Here is a 16623-nt window from a genome sequence, read left to right on the forward strand (position 1 = left end):
TTTTATATACTAGAGGTTGTAATATGAATTACCACACCTTTTGTGAAAAAAAATAATATTTTTGTTTCCAGACACTTTGTTTACAGCAAGTCATTTGGTTCTTTAGCACATCAGCACTTTTCATACTCTCTCCATGCTAATTAACCCCCTTCACTGTCTGAGGAGAGATGATTCAACTGATGAATAGCTTGAATTTAAAACCACACAAAAGTTTTAACAATACAGTTTTCTGACTTAATTTTATGACAATATCACAAATTAAAAAAAAAATCCCAATGGCTAGAAAGATGGCTCAGTGGTTAAGATGTTTGGCTGGTCTTCCAGAGGACCTAGGTTCAATTCCTAGTAGCCACATGGACGCTCACAACAGTGTGTAACTCCTGTGTCAGGGGATCCTACACCCTTTTCTGGCCTCCAAAGGTACCAAGCACACACACATGGTGCACAGATACACACAAGCAAAACACCCACATGCACAAAGTAAATAAAAAGTAACTTAATCAATTGAAAATATTAAATCCTTTCTTTCCTGGCTTAATGAGACTATGGTTTGTTTGTTTTTTTTTCCTACATGTTCCCAACTTGTCTACTGGTTAAGTTGGCCCTAACAACACTGGCTTTATTTTACTAAAGCTAATCTAGAAAACTCTATGGCTAAAGTCAACAAACTCTACTCACCACTAGTCTGACACTGTTACAGCAATGGTTTTAGCAAGATGATAATTATACTAAGTTAATAAATATGTATGAGTCTAATTACATGGTTCTTAATTGAAGTCTTAAAAACAAACTGTTAAAATAGCATTTTTCAAGAAACTGAACTAACTAGCAACAGGCTATATTACATAGCTTGTTCTAAGAAAGTTAAGTGGTAAACATGTAAAAGTCTTTACAATATTAATACATATACTTACAGTATGGGCTCCTTGTATTGTTCGTATAAGATTGATTCCTTTCCAAACATATATATCCCCATTGAGTGCACCAGAATATGTTAATTCATCCCGAGCGCAGGCTAGGCACAATATTGTCTGCAGATCACCTGTTTTACCAAAAACTCCTCGTTTGGGGGTCAGAGCATTTCCACACAAACTCCAGAACTAAAATGTATACAGTATAAACATATTACCAAATAATGCTTATAAAACCAAGTAAAATAGTTTCAGTAATTCGGTGCTATACTATGGCAGCAAACTAGAAATTACCTAAAGTAGTTTCCTTATGGTAAAATAACATTCAGAGTTCACATGCTCATTCTAATGCTGACACAAGCTGTTAGAACAGATTAGTCACTAGTTTCAGTCTTTATCTGTAAGAGGCAGGAATCTGAGCTAACATTTTCTTTAAAGCTTATTTAAGTGGGGAGAGGGATGGGAGTGGAGGGCAAAGGAATAGGTGGGGGAGGATTAACTAATTTGAAGGAGGTAAAAAGCCATATGGAAACCTACTATTTTATGGGTCTTCTAAGTGTGTGTGTGTGTGTGTGTGTGTGTGTGTGTGTGTGTGTGTGTGTGTGTGTGTGTGTTTTCATAAAAGAATTAAACAGGAGTTACCCTACAAAAAGGATAATGCTCCTCATAGATGGCACAGGATGCCAAATAAAAAGACCAGTGCCAAGAATAATTGTTCTCAAGCTGTTAGTGTATTAGTGTAATGTGTCCTAGATACTCCAAAACAATATAGGCTACTTCCACCACTTCTGGCTGCCCACCAGAACTTGATGGCAAGACCCTATTGCTGGACACAGATCCCAGAGTAATCAGGTTAGAACTAACCAGAAAGTTTTTTCCCTGCTTGCTACCTTTCATGGCATCAGAAAGTGTTGCACAACTGGTTGGGAGGAAAAAGCCACCTAACAGTCTTACCCTGAGGTGAACCCCATGATTATAATAATGACCAGCATGCCTTGGTCATGCCGTGAGTGCAATAGTGTCATGGGTGTTGTGGAGTTAACCAACCACTTTCTAAGTGACAGAAGTTGGAGTGATGGGGAATAAATCTGGGAGAAGTTAGGGAGAGGAGTGAGAGTGAACATGATCAAGATACACTGTGGTATATCTATATAAAATTCTCAAAGAATTAATAAAAAGAATCTTATATTTCAATAAAGCTCTGTTTTTTTTCTTTTTCTTTTCTTTTTTCTTTTTGTTTTTTGTTTTCAGAGCTTTATTTGGAGGGGAAGGGAGGGAGGGGAAAGAAGAGAGCCAGGCCTGGAGAGAGATAAAGATGGTGGGGGGAGCACAGCAGAGAGAGAGCAGAGAAGTTATTGGGATTTTTAAAAATCTACATGCAATTTGGGTTAAAAGTTGGGAGTGAGTTAGGAATGAAACCAAAGACAAAGGCTGGGAATACAGCTCAGTAGAAGGTAATTTGCCTAGTGTGTGCAAGGCCCTGGCTTCAATCTCCAGTGCCAGAAAGGCAGAGAAAATCTTATGTCAAATCTGATACCAACAATTAAGGTCAGGGAGAGGAGAAAAGGGAAGAATATATGTTGTTTTCATGGGTAGTCTCAAGATGAGTGACAGCTTTGTTTGTAAAGCTTAAAAATAAGATGCCCACTGGAAACGACTAGTTCATCCTTGGGAGAAGATAGATTCAAGCATGAGCCGTCACAGCCAGCTTTGTTTTCTTATACAGTGTTCAACAAATGTTCATCCTTCGCACAGAGAAAACAATCTGAATGTGGCAGGGCAGGGATCTACACGTAAAATAGTTCTAAATAAAGAAATTGGGTCCCTAGAATATTATTTTATAAAAAGTAAATTACCACTGGGGGGGGGTGGCGCACACCTTTAATCCCAGCACTCAGGAGGCAGAGGCAGTCAGACCTCTGTGAGTTCAAGGCCAGCTTGAGCTACAGAGTGAGTTCCAGGAAAGGCACAAAGCTACACAGAGAAACCCTGTCTCAGGGGGGAAAAAAGAAAGAAAAAGGAAAAAAAAAAAGAAGTAAATTACCATTTAATGTAGTTTTAATATTATATCCTTAAATTTTAAAGTCTCAAGCCTCACAGAACTAAAACTCATGATACTTATCCAGTCACATAACTAATGAGTATTTTAATGTGTGAAAATTTATAACTTCTAAACCTGAAAGCACCATCCATAATTTATATTCACAAGAATAGTTGGTCTTGCTCTTTTACCCAGTCCCAATTTGATGCTATTATTTTCTTCCGGCTCAGTGATTCTCAATTTTGACTTCAAATTAGAATCACCTGGGGAGATTTACAATTCCTGAACACCCACTGAGATGAAATGAAATACAGTCTTTGAGGAATGAAGTCTACGCTTCCAAATGCTTTTGAGACTCAGCAGGAGCTAGCCCTTCTGTCCTAGAATCCAGATCAGTACTGTCAAATAGAATCTCAGTGAAATGGAAATTTCTTTCCCCCTTCTCTACACATATGTGTGTATATATGGATAAATATATATTGTAATACACATACACACACATATTTATATGATTTCCAATACGATAAACTCCAGAAGCATGTGGTTCTTGAGTATTTGAAGTGTGGCTAATGACTGAAGAAATGGATTTTAAATTTCATCTCATGTGAGTTTGAATTCCTGCATGTCCTAGTGACTACTGTATTAGGCAGTGCAATTTTAAATCATCTTTGGCACTTCGTTTCCTCGAATGTACTGCTGGCACACATATACCACCTTACTACTCATTGTCACCACCAAAGGAAAAGAAATGTAATTCATAATATAGTTTGGTCTCAGCACATTAGCTCTTAAAAAACTGAAAATAAAAAGTTTTAGCTTTAAAGAATTCTGGAAATGGAAAATCTAGGTAAGCACAGACTCAACACCAAAACAATATAAGAGATGGAAGATAGAACCTCAGGCATTGAAGATATGATAGAAGAAAAAGATACATTGGTCAGAGAAAATGCTAAATCTAAAAAATTCCTGACACAAAACATCCAGGAAATCTGGGGCACTATGATGGAAAGATTACCCATGCTCATGGATCATTAGGATTAGCATAGTAAAAGCAGTCATCCTACCAAAAGCAATCTACAGATTGAACCCAATTCCCATCAAAATTCCAGCACAATTCTTTACAGACCTGGAATGAACAATATTCAACTTCATACGGGAAAAACAAACAAACAAAAAACAATATAGCTACAATAATCCTGTATGATAAAAGAACTTCCAAAGGTATCATCATCCCTGATTTCAAGCTTTACTACAGAGTTATAGTAATAAAAACCACATGGTATTGGCATAAAAGCAGACAGGTTGATCAATGGAATTGAATAGAAGACTCAGACATAAATCCACATACTTATGAACATTTTTTTTTTTTTTTACAAAGAAGCATCTTCAACAAATGGTCCTGGTCTAACTAGATGTCAACATATAGAAGAATGCAAATAGATCCATATCTATCACCCTGCACAAAACTTGAGTCCAAATGGATCAAAGACCTCAACATAAAACCAGATACACTGAACCTGACAGAAGAGAAAAGGGGAAATAGCCTTGAACACATTGGCACAGGAGATGACTTCTTGAACAGAACACCAATAGTGTAGGCACTAAGATCAACAATTAATCAATGGGACCTCATGAAACTGAAAAGCTTCTGTAAGGCAAAGGACACCATCAATAGGATAAAATGGCATCCTACAAAATGGGAAAAATTTCACCACCTCCACATCTGACAGAGGACTAATATCCAAAATATCTAAGAACTCAAAAAATTAGACATAAACAGATCAAATAATCCAATTAAAAATGGGGTACAGATCTAGCCGGGCGGTGGTGGCGCACGCCTTTAATCCCAGCACTCGGGAGGCAGAGCCAGGAGGATCTCTGTGAGTTTGAGGCCAGCCTGGGCTACCAAGTGAGTTCCAGGAAAGGCGCAAAGCTACACAGAGAAAGCCTGTCTCGAAAAACAAAAAAAAACAAAACAAAAAAAAAAATGGGGTACAGATCTAAACAGAAAATTCTCAACAGAGGAATCACAAATAGCCAAGAAACACTTAAGGAAATGTTCAACATTTTTAGCCATCAGGGAAATGCAAATCAAAAACAACTCTGAGATTCCATCTTACACCTATAAGAATGGCTAAGATCAAAAACATTAAGTGACAGGTCTTGCTGGAGAGGATATAAAGTAAGGGGAGTATGCCTCCATTACTGGCAGGAGTGCAAACTTGTACAGCCACTTTGGAAACCAATATGGTGGTTTCTCGGACAACTGGGAATCAATCTACCTCAAGACCCAGTTATATTACTCTTGGGCATATACCCAAAGGATGCACTATCATACCACAAGGACACTTGTTCAACTATGTTCATACTGGCTTTATTCACAATAACCAGAAACCAGAAACAACCTAGATGTCTCACACCTGAAGAACGGATAAAGAAAATGTGGTACATTTACACAATGGAGTATTACTCATCTGTTAAAAACAATGACATCATAAAATTTGCAGGCAAATGGGTGGAACTAGAAAAAATCATTCTGAGTGAGGTAACCCAGACCAGAAAGACAAACATGGCATGTGCTGACTTATAAATGGACATTAGCTGTAAAGGACACCATGCTGCAGTTCCCAGGCCCAGAAAGCCTAAGAAACATGGAGGGTTGCGGGGGTAGGGGGGCAGCACACTGATCTCCCTGGGAAGGGGAAATGGAATAGATTTTACAGGCTGACTGGAGGCAGGTGGGGATGGGAACATAAGGGATCAGGTGTTGGGGGGTTAGACATGAAGGGAGAGAGCACTGGGAGAGATGACTGGAATTGGGGAGCATTTCAGGGTGAGGTAGAAATCTAGTGCAGTGGAAACTCCCTGGAATCTATGATGGTGATCCTAGGGAAGACTTCTAGTAATGGGGGATATGGAGCCTAAACCAGCCATCTTCTATAATCAAGCAAGGCCTCGAGTAGAGGTACTGGGATACCAATCCAGCCATAAAACCTTCAACCTACAATTTGTCCTGCCTGCAAGATGTGCTGGGGTAAAAGTGGTGTAGAACTTGTGGGAGTGGCCAACCAATAACTAGTCCAACTTGAGACCCATACCACAAGAGGAAGCCCACACCTGAAACTGCCTGGAAGGCCAGGAACCAGGGGCTGGATAGCCCAGAGACCTAGGATAGAACCAAACATGACTGGCATGCACACACACACACACACACACACACACACACACACACACACACAGGGTCAATGAAATGATTATTAATGATATTCTGCTATACTCATAGACTAGAGCCTAGCACAATGGTCATCAGAGAAGCCTCATCCAGCAACTGATGGGAGTCAATGCAGAGACCCACAGCCAAACATTAGGCAGAGCTCGGGGAATGCTGAGGAAGAGGGACAGGAAGAATTGCAGGAGCCAGAGGGGTAAAGGACACCAGAGAACACAGTCCACAGAACTAACTAACCAGGGCTCAGAGGGGTTCACAGGGATAAGAGCAACAATCGGGGAGCCTGTATGTGTCTGACCTAGGCCCTCTGCATGTATGTTACGGTTGCATAGCTTGGTGTTCTTGTGGGACTCCTAACAGCAGGAGTGGGAGCTGTTTCTGACTCACTAGCCTGCTTTTAGGACCCTTTTCCTCCAACTGGGTTGCCCTATCCAGCCTTGATATGAGGGGATGTGCCTAGTCTAATTGTAACTTGTGATGCCATGTTTGGTTGATCTCCCTGGGAGGCCTGCTCTTTCCTGAAGGGAAATGGAAGAGGAGTGGATCTGGAGGAGAGCAGATGTAGGGGAGGGACTGGAAGGAGGAAGGACCGGGAGGAGGGAGGGAGGGGAAACTGTGGATGGGATATAATATATGAGAGAAAAATAAATTAATTAATTTTTTAAAAGTCTTAGCTTTATTTACAACATAAATCAATCATCAGTAAGATCTCTTTATTATTAATTTGCCAACTACTTATTAGACATTTTTAACATATGTCTAATAAGTTAGTATATATACATATATATATATAAAGTATTGTATCAAGAATCATCTTAGATAAAAAGACAAAATATCTATCTTCACAGTGCTTAAAATATATGCCTAAAGCCTTGGGAGCAAGTGGAGGAAGGCAAACAGATAAGAATGTCAGAACACAGATGCTTACTCACTAAGAATTAACTGTTTCAGGAGCAATTATATAAGACGGTAGAAGAGAAACAAGTATTTGGCATTTGCACCAGCGATTTAAAACTAACTATAAACATAATGTGTGGTTGTCATCTCTTGGAGGTCTGTTCTTTTCTAATAAGAGACAGAAAGGGAGTGGATCTGGAGGGAGAGGGGGTGGGGAGGTACTGGGAGGAAGAACTCTAACCAGGATATATTGTATAAGAAAAGAAACTATTTTCCGTTAAAAAAAAAAAAAAGGAGCATCACCACTGAGTTTATAGGCTTCAAAATCTAAATACAGTAAAACAAAATTTATAGCTTTCACAAGCAAAAAGCACAGTAACTATCAAGGTGGAAGTCCCTTCAGATAGCAACTATAGAAGAAGGAAGATAATCCTAGCTGGGTACTGTGAAAAGCATTTGAACATATGCTGCTTTTTAAATCATCAACTCTGAGGATGGTAAGAACTGTCATAGCTTCAAAATGTGGGAAAAAACCTGCCCATGGTTAAATGACCCCCACAGGTTAAGTGACAGTAGTGGTATCCATGTTGCTTCTATGAGCTATTTCTGCAGATAAAAACCTCTTGTGTTTGATTTCCTATTTTTGCATCTTATTTTGCAAGTGAAATATGAAGAAACAAGATGAGCACAGTAGAGTCTATCTTGCTAGACTATGTCTCCTAATAGGGAGTGGCTCATTACTTACCTTTAAAAACTTATACCCTTATAATGTCTCAAAATAACTATACATTAAGCACTTGCTAGACTAGACGTAAGTATTAAAACTTAACATTTTAAAACAAGTCTTGTTAGAATTCTGTAACCATCCTAAGTGGCTAATGATGTGATATATATGTAGCAACAGAACACATAAAATGACTGCTATAGAAGAATTAAACTTCTTGTACCTTGATATGTTTTACACCACAGCTGACAAGTTTATTTGGCTGGTACAGATCCCAAGATATATCAAATATCTGTAAATAAATCAAAATAATGGTTAAAATACTCGGCATCTCTTAAGAATCCTGCCCAAACAATGAATGGGGCTAAACCCTTACCTATCAGAAATTGTAGCAGTCTCATGCATTTCAAAGTCTTATAAGAAAAAAAGATCATGCATTTCAAAATCTTATAAGAAAAAAATAAGTGTGATAAGGAATAAAAGCAATTTTTTAGTTTTGACTAACTTTACAGAGCAACTAATAGAGTAAAATGTAACACATATATTTAATTTGAAAGAATACTTGGACCCAAGTAAGTAATGTGAATAGTTCAATAGGCATGGGGTAGATGCCTGAGAATTTTTACAGAGGCAAAATTCCAAATGGAATACTCATATACTGAGATATATAGAATAACAGATCCTCTGCCTCTGCCTTTGCCTCCTGAGTGCTGGGATTAAAGGCTTGTGCCACCACTGCCCAGCTACAAAGTATTCTTAACATTAATCTTATTTAATATATCTAAAACATATATATTTTCAGAAGTTTCCAAAATAAAAAATGTTAAGTCTCTAAACTATTTATTTATTTATTTATTTACTTATTTATTTATTTATTACAGAGCTGGGATCAAACAGTCTTGGTCATGCTGGGCAAGTACTCTTCCACACAGCAACATTCCTAGCATAATTTTAAAATTACACAAGGAATGCATAGTTTTACATTTACACAAGCAAGATCATTTCCCCCTTAACTATAATACATATGCAACATACTGTTAACCAAACTAAACAGACCTATAATTTTAAAGTTGATATGTGAATAATTTATGTTTTCATATAGACAACTCTTCAAATAGTACAAATTAAATATCTGCAGTCCTTTAATAATTATTATATTTTAATAAAACTGTTCAAAAATGAAAAATTCATGATTTTTTTTAATGAGGCAAGCATGCAGATAAGCTTCAAACTAATGCTGTACAGAGTGGGTCATGTGTTTTACTCCTATGGTAGATCTGCAATCTCAGATTTATTAGGTTTTTATTTATTTATGTGCATGTGTATAAAGGCACCTTAACTTGCTGAGCCATCAACAACCTAAGGCCCACAACCTAAGATTTTAGGGGTATTTACAATGGGGTCATTTTAACTTTACTGTAAAAGTTTTTATTAATATTTCATATATCATAAAGTTCCTCATTTAGCCAGGTGGAGATGGTGCACATCTTTAATCCCAGCACTTAGGAGGCAGAGGCAGGCTGGATCTCTGTGAGTTCGAGGCCAGCCTGGTCTACAAAGTGAGTTCCAGGATAGTCAGAGCTACACAGAGAAACCCTGTCTTGGAAAAACAAAAAACAAAACCCCAAAAAATTCTTCATTTAAAGTATACACACCCACGGTACTTAGTATGCTTACAGAATTGTTGTTTAAAATTCTATCATCTAAAAAATGCATTACACATTTCCCTTCCCACCCTTTCCTCTCCTCTATAACTACCAGTTTTTCACAAGGTGTACAAGTGTATTTACCTATGGCATGTGACAATGACAAGACACAGAAGAAAACCACTGCACTCTCTACCAGAATTTCCCTTCCCAGTGTTCATTAGAAAACCCAAAGGAGGTACTCACTCTGTCAGTGTGACCAGGCGCCATGGACAACATTCTCCCCCTTTTCCAATCCCAAACACAAACTGCATTCTTTGAATCGAGTCCAACCGAAACCAAGCGCTGGATTTTGTCCAAGAAATTCAGGAGGGAATGAAAAGACAATTCAAATAACTACCACATTATAAATGGCAAATAAATTCTACTTATAACATCAAAACATATTTCAGGCACCGTTTCAGGCATATCAATGTATGCATCCCATTTATATTTGTACATCATTTAGTTTTTCCTATTAAGTAAAAAGAAAGACTGTCAGGTCTATGACTATCCAGGAAGTATCCTAATCAAACTCTAGCCACATGCTAAAACTTCTAGGGAAACTATACACATCTTTTAAATCACTGTTGCACTGTCGGAAAATGAAAAACTGACAACAAAACACAGGATCCTAGATGAGAATCCAGGGGGAAGGATTAATTTACTATGAATGTGTCAGATGAAGCCTGGTTACCTCGGTTCTTTGGGTTTGTTTGTTTGTTTGTCTGTTTTACTGAGGGCTAAAGAAGAATAAGAGAGAAAGTCTAGGGAATTTATTCAAGATGGGGATTGGAACTGCAGCCTTTGACTAGAGGAATAAATTCCTAAGAACAGAGAACAACAAGAAGCAATTTCTTCTTAAAAAATGGGCAATTGTGGAAGAAAAAGAAAAATCTCCCTGAACATCGGAAAGCAGAATCAGCTTTCTTGTTGTTGTGTGATATAAGTTTACATTGGTCATGAACCTGAAGCTGGAAATTCCTTTCAGAGGGTTTCTAAGGTCTGGTGTGTTTTTGAGAAATTTCAGTAGCATGGTACAGGGAATATAAATCCAATATAGAGGAATGCAATTTTTAATCCATCCTTCAAAGAAATTCTACAGGTAGACATTCAAATAAAAATAAGCTACAGAGTAAAAACAAACCAGACATTCAAACACAGGGAAATGTAACCATAAGTGAAGATAAGCAAGTCCCAACAATTAACAAAATACATAACACTGGAATGAGATAAACAATATAAAATAAGCTTAACATATCCAGAAATAAAATTAAGGCTTCAAAACACCTTCATAAGGGCAAGGAATAGTAAACTATAAAAAATATTCAAAGATATATAAAGAAACATGGGACTTCTTGAAGTGAAAGCTAGATGAAGCTTAAAAACTCAGTGAAAGAGTTCAATAAATTAGAAGAGATGAGAGGATACAGTTTGACAGGAGTTAATAAGACTGAAAAAAGGGACGAGGTAAGAAACATGGAAGATGAAATTCTAGCCAAGAAGGAACACCAGGGTCTGAACTTGACCACTGCTGTGGCATACAGCAAACTGTACAAAAACATATGAAACGAACATTTTCACAGTAAGCAAGGCACTGTGATCATCGAAGAGGGAAGAAAAAGTGAGTTCTGCAACCGCTTAAGTTGAGAACTTAGAAGACAATTTCTACATTGTGGCACATAAAGGCAGAGTCCTTTAGCAACCAACAGATTTGTTTATTTCAACTGTCAAGAGCCTGGGGTTCAGAGGCCAAGATGGCTAGAATAGGCCCAGATAAAGCTGAAGAAAATCTGTCTACAGGTGAGAGTTGAGAACACCATTCTTCCTGTGTATAGGGCAATAACCTTCAGACAATGAAAAGAAGACATTCCAAAAAAAGAACAATTAATAGGGAACTAAAGGCAAACAGTTTTAAGAACATAAGTGGTCAGTACTATCTCAAATTCCCAATAGCTACAATGGAGGCATGTCTGTGAACTCCATGGGTTAATTAAAGGCCCCAGGACAGTCATACCTTAGCAGAGAAGTTAAAACAGTCACCCCAGAAGCAAAGTTACTATAGGTCTCCCCAACTTTCCACTGTAAAATGTTTAAAAATTGGCTTTTCACAAGGAATGAGAAATTTAATGGTCCATCAAACAATGTTCAAATGTTTTAAAGGGGCCAACATAAATCATTTTAAGAACGATATAGCATACACAATATCCAGTATCTAACAAAAATTATTAGCGGATTAAGAAACAATTGTGGGAGGGTGTCAGTCAACAGAAATAGATCCAAAAATTATGAAGATATTTAAAATAAGAAGATGCTGTCTGTGAAAGTGCCAGGATAGGTAAAGTGATACTTGCATAGCATGAAGACCTGAGTTTGGTCCCCAGCACCACCCCAGAGAAAACAATCAGTGTATGGCAATATATACCTGCTAAGCCCATGCCAAGGAGGCTGAGATAGGAATCTCTGGGCTTTCTGGCCAGCTAGTCTAGCCAAATAAGTCAGCTCCAGGTTCAATAACAGGCCTTAACTCAAAAAATAAGATATCACTAGCTACAATAAAGACCATACGGACCACAAAGCTTAAAATAATAACTACATGATGTTATAAAAATTTTACTAGCGCTTGATTTGGCACACAAATTGACGGCAAGTTTGAACACCATGCTCTACTACATAGGAGAAATGGGCATTTACCTAAAAACCTCTCTGTACCTATTGTCCTTACCTGTTAAATGGAGATGATTAAAGTACTTCGTAAAGATAATATGGACATTAACATATCATATATAAAGGGTTAGAAGAGTATCTGCATATGGTTAACGTTGCATAAATGTTTGATATCTTCATCAACACTATTTACCATAAGCCATAATTAGCTTTACAAATCCATGTCCTCTGTTTAAATGAAAATGTCCCCTAGTGCCCAGTTAGAACTGCTTCACCTGGGGAGAATTATGATTTAAACCAAATGGGCTCAGTTCTAGTATGCAGGGTTGTTTAGTTTCATTGTACATTCTGTAAGAATTAACAAATTTTACAAAGGTGAATTGATACATTTTATTTCAGTGCCAGCTCTGTGGGCTTTTCACAAAACTAGACTTAAAAATCACTTTATTCTTGGCTCATTCTAGAAATGAGCAGTTTGAACTCTACTTTATGTTTCTGTAAGAAACAATTGTGGGCTGGAGAGATGCCACAGTGGGTGACATGCTTGCTGCATAAGCCTGAGGACGTGGGTTCACATGCCCAGCACCAACATCGAAAGCTGAGCACTCAGGCATGGATCTGTAACCTCAGTGCTGTGAGGCAGACATGGGTGGATCTGGGCTCTCCTTAGCTTAACAGTTGGCATAGCTGAAGACTTGGGCTCCAGGTTTAGTCAGAGACCCGCCTCAAAACATAAGGTGGCAGGAACAGTAGAGGAAGACTTCCCAGTGTTGACTTCTGGCATCTACAAGTGCCTGGACAGGCACGTATATCTGCACACACATGCACATGTGCACATACACGCATGCACAAACACAAACACAATTTTTAAGAGAATGAACACTATAGTTTTATAATATGAGCGGTTTTTTTCAGATAAATTATAGGGTAAGTTAACCTCTACCTCCTTCCAACTGCTGTATGAAACCAGTCCCTGTTTATTACAGATTTCTATGAATAGACTTTTCAGGCCTTAATTATCCTCAAGAAGACAGGTTATTAGTATTAATATGTGTGTTCAGCTCACTTAGGAGAAAGTCTTTAGGAAAAGAACATTTAGCATTGCTACCTGGTAGGAAACTCGCTAATTGGATAAATCCTAAATTATCACATATATGCTTTCAAATCTAGCAGAAAATGAAAATGTTAGACAGTATTTCCTACTCAATATCTTATAAGGAGTTATATAAAATGGGTATATTTGCTCAAATATATTTTACAAATTATGACATTAAAATAATTTTTTTATCTTCAATTTCTAGTAGTTCCTTACATTAACTGTACTCTTCAAAGGATGAATTCCTTTTGATATATAAACAACTACCTCCTAAGTTAACATGTTTGGGAGGCAGTAAAGCATTGCTGTTAGAAGCATGAGCTTTGGAGTGTGAGACCTGGTTCCTGCTCTAGTTCCATTCACTAGCTGTTAACCTGGGACAAGTTATTTAACCTTTCTCAATCTCAGTTTCTTTTTCTGCAAAGTAGAGATAATAACAGAATCTATTTCATAGGGTTGTCATGAGGATTAAATGAAATAATGCAGGTTTAGGGAAAGGCCAGGCACATAGTATGGACTCCATATCTCTATGGTTTTCTAAGTTTAAATTTTAATAACATGCCCTCATGAAGACATGATGATAAAATATAAGTATCCACGATTTCTCACGGAACCTGCTCAAAGTAAGCACGGTGAAGGGCTTCCAAGCACTAAACGCCATGGGAGGGACATCTCAGCAATGCAATATACTATAAATACATCTCAGCAATGTGATATATTATAAATAAAGGGGAACTTTAAAAATGAAGACGAAATCATCTATATCTAAAGGATACTTAGACTTTTACAGTTAAAAATATTAAATTTCAAAAAACCTTATGTGTAAAGGAATTTTAAGCTAGTTTTGTAGATTTGTTTAATAATGCTTTATACTCCTTTGGTGTAAGAAAGATATTCTTTCTTTTAAGAAGGAAAATGAAGCCGGGCGGTGGTGGCGCACGCCTTTAATCCCAGCACTCGGGAGGCAGAGGCAGGCGGATCTCTGTGAGTTCGAGGCCAGCCTGGACTACCAAGTGAGTCCCAGGAAAGGCGCAAAGCTACACAGAGAAACCCTGTCTTGAAAAAAACCAAAAAAAAAAAAAAAAGAAGGAAAATGAAATTCTGATAAGACATAAAGGACTTGAAAGATATAGGAGACAAATTGATTTTTCATAATTGCTAATCACCATGAAACTTAAAAGCACATTTTTCAGAGGCTCCAGTGAAGTCTTCACAGATCCCTTACCAGAAAGTCACTACTGTAGGATATCTTTCTGTATGCTGTAAATATGTGTTGCTCTGATCGGTTAATAAATAAAGCTGCATTGGCCATTTGGCAGGGCAGGATAAGGTTAGGTAGATAAGGCGGTACATTCAAACTGAAGAGGAGAGGAAGAAGGATAGAGTCGAGGAGATGCCAGCCTGCAGCCAAAGGAGCAACAAGATGCCAACAGACCGGTAATGCCACAGCCACATGGCAACATAAAGATCAATAGAAATGGGTTGAGTTAACTTATAATAGCTAGGTAGCAAGAAGCCTGACCTATAGGCTATATAATTTGCAATTAATATTAAGCCTCTAGTGATTATTTTATAAGTGGCTGCAGGACTGTGGGGCTGGGTGGGACCAGGGAAACATGGGACTGTGGGGCTGGGTAGGACCAGAGAAATTTACAGCTACAAGTCACAGACTACAGAACTCAAAGGTGTTATGCCTCGGGGAAAATTATAAGGTATCTACTGATTATCATTTTCTCTGGGATACAACATACTACAATCTAGATCTAGAATCTAGATCCACAACAATAATAAAAAAACAAGTAAATAAAATTTTCTGTATCTTGCCGGGCGGTGGTGGTGCACGCCTTTAGTCCCAGCACTCGGAAGGCAGAGCCAGGCGGATCTCTGTGAGTTCGAGGCCAGCCTGGGCTACCAAGTGAGTTTCAGGAAAGGCACAAAGCTACACAGAGAAACCCTGTCTCGAAAAACCAAAAAAAAAAAAAAAAAAAAAAAAAATTCTGTATCTTAAAATTATTTTAAAATCTAATTTAAACTCAAAATATTTAACAACTACAAATTAACCATAGCACTTTAAAAATATGTTTTAGTCATAACAGCTTCTATACAGAACTACAAAAAGTCTTGGCTTGTTAGAGGATAATTTGGAAACCAATCAGCCAGTGAGGTGATAATTATGTCATTGTTTTAACCTTTGATTTTGTATAAAAGTAACTCATAGATATTGTCTCATTTTCAATAAAACATAATTAACAAAAGGAAAACTTTAAAGTAACTGAAAATTAAAATATATACGGGTCTACTCACAGAAACTTAATTTTCCTAAGGTAACTTCCATATGCACTTCCTTAATACCTTACTTGGAAAATAGTTACAGATAAGATTTTCTGTAACAACCAGGTAATATTCCATTGGATGAGAGTTTCTTTGGCTTTTAGAACATTTTGACTGAGAAAGTTCTTTGTAATGATGAAATCAATACCCCTTGTTGTTTTTATTTTTGTTAGCTATGTTTTCCACCCATCTCATTTATACTTTATCACCTTTGGATAAACAAATACTTTTTAATCAATTGTTTTTCAATTCTATATTATAAATATAATGATTTCTTATAGCAAGTATTTAAAAACAAAAATTGATTTAAAAAAGGAGGAAAATTATCACATACCTGTCCATCTAAGTCGAATGCTAAACAAGCTATACCATGTGTATGAACATCTTTCAGAACAGACACAGTCTGAACAGTGTAAGAATCCCAAACACAAATGTAAGGTTCTTTCCCAACTTGTCCTGTTGCTACCAACACTCGCTCAGGATGCAGTGCAAGACTAAAAAATAAAGAATAAATAAGTAAACAATAAGACTTGAAAATTGCTTACCAAACTTTTATAGCATTTGATATAGATATTTGTATTTACAGCTAATATCAACATTAAACTTTGTTCATCTTAAATAATTGGTATTTATAAATAATTTCCATAAAAATTCTTGCTAAGAATACTTAATAATATACTTTATAAAGTTAATGATAAACTAATTAATTATAGCCTTCATAAACTCCATACAGTGTGCATAAACTTCTCAAGAAAAGAGATCTTAAAAAAGATCAACAGAATTACAGCAACAAATTTGTAGCAACCTATCTATCACATGCCATTTTTTCATTTGATATTCATGTTGCAAGCCTTCTATACTATCATACCATTCCTTTTATTGACTAATGTTGGACTATATCTAGGGGTTGGCTCCATGTTTAAGCACTTGCCATGAGAACATGAAGACTGGAGCTCACACTCCTGGAGCCCACTAAATACCATGTGGACATGAGAGACCACCTGTAATTCCAACCTCAGAGAGCAGAGGATCCCCAAGGTAA

The 16623-nt window shown here is 37.2% G+C and overlaps 1 protein-coding gene across 12 annotated transcripts in view; it reads right to left on the reverse strand.

Moving 5' to 3' along the window:
- Eml5 (EMAP like 5) overlaps positions 1 to 16623 on the reverse strand; it is a 122317-nt gene that overhangs the window by 84853 nt on the left and 20841 nt on the right. For all 12 annotated transcript variants that reach the window (XR_013044454.1, XR_013044456.1, XR_013044455.1 and 9 more), the window contains exons 2-5: positions 15916 to 16075; positions 9695 to 9793; positions 8026 to 8094; positions 915 to 1100 (exon numbers count right to left, since the gene is read on the reverse strand). Coding sequence is in view for 8 of the 12 variants with exons in the window: in XM_042261024.2 (XP_042116958.1) it covers positions 915 to 1100; positions 8026 to 8094; positions 9695 to 9793; positions 15916 to 16075 (514 nt within the window). In the remaining 4 variants the exon portion in view is untranslated. The remainder of the gene's footprint in view (positions 1 to 914; positions 1101 to 8025; positions 8095 to 9694; positions 9794 to 15915; positions 16076 to 16623) is intronic.

The sequence above is a fragment of the Peromyscus maniculatus genome, chromosome 14 (genome assembly GCF_049852395.1).
Source record: "Peromyscus maniculatus bairdii isolate BWxNUB_F1_BW_parent chromosome 14, HU_Pman_BW_mat_3.1, whole genome shotgun sequence".
NCBI classification, from domain to species: domain Eukaryota; kingdom Metazoa; phylum Chordata; class Mammalia; order Rodentia; family Cricetidae; genus Peromyscus; species Peromyscus maniculatus.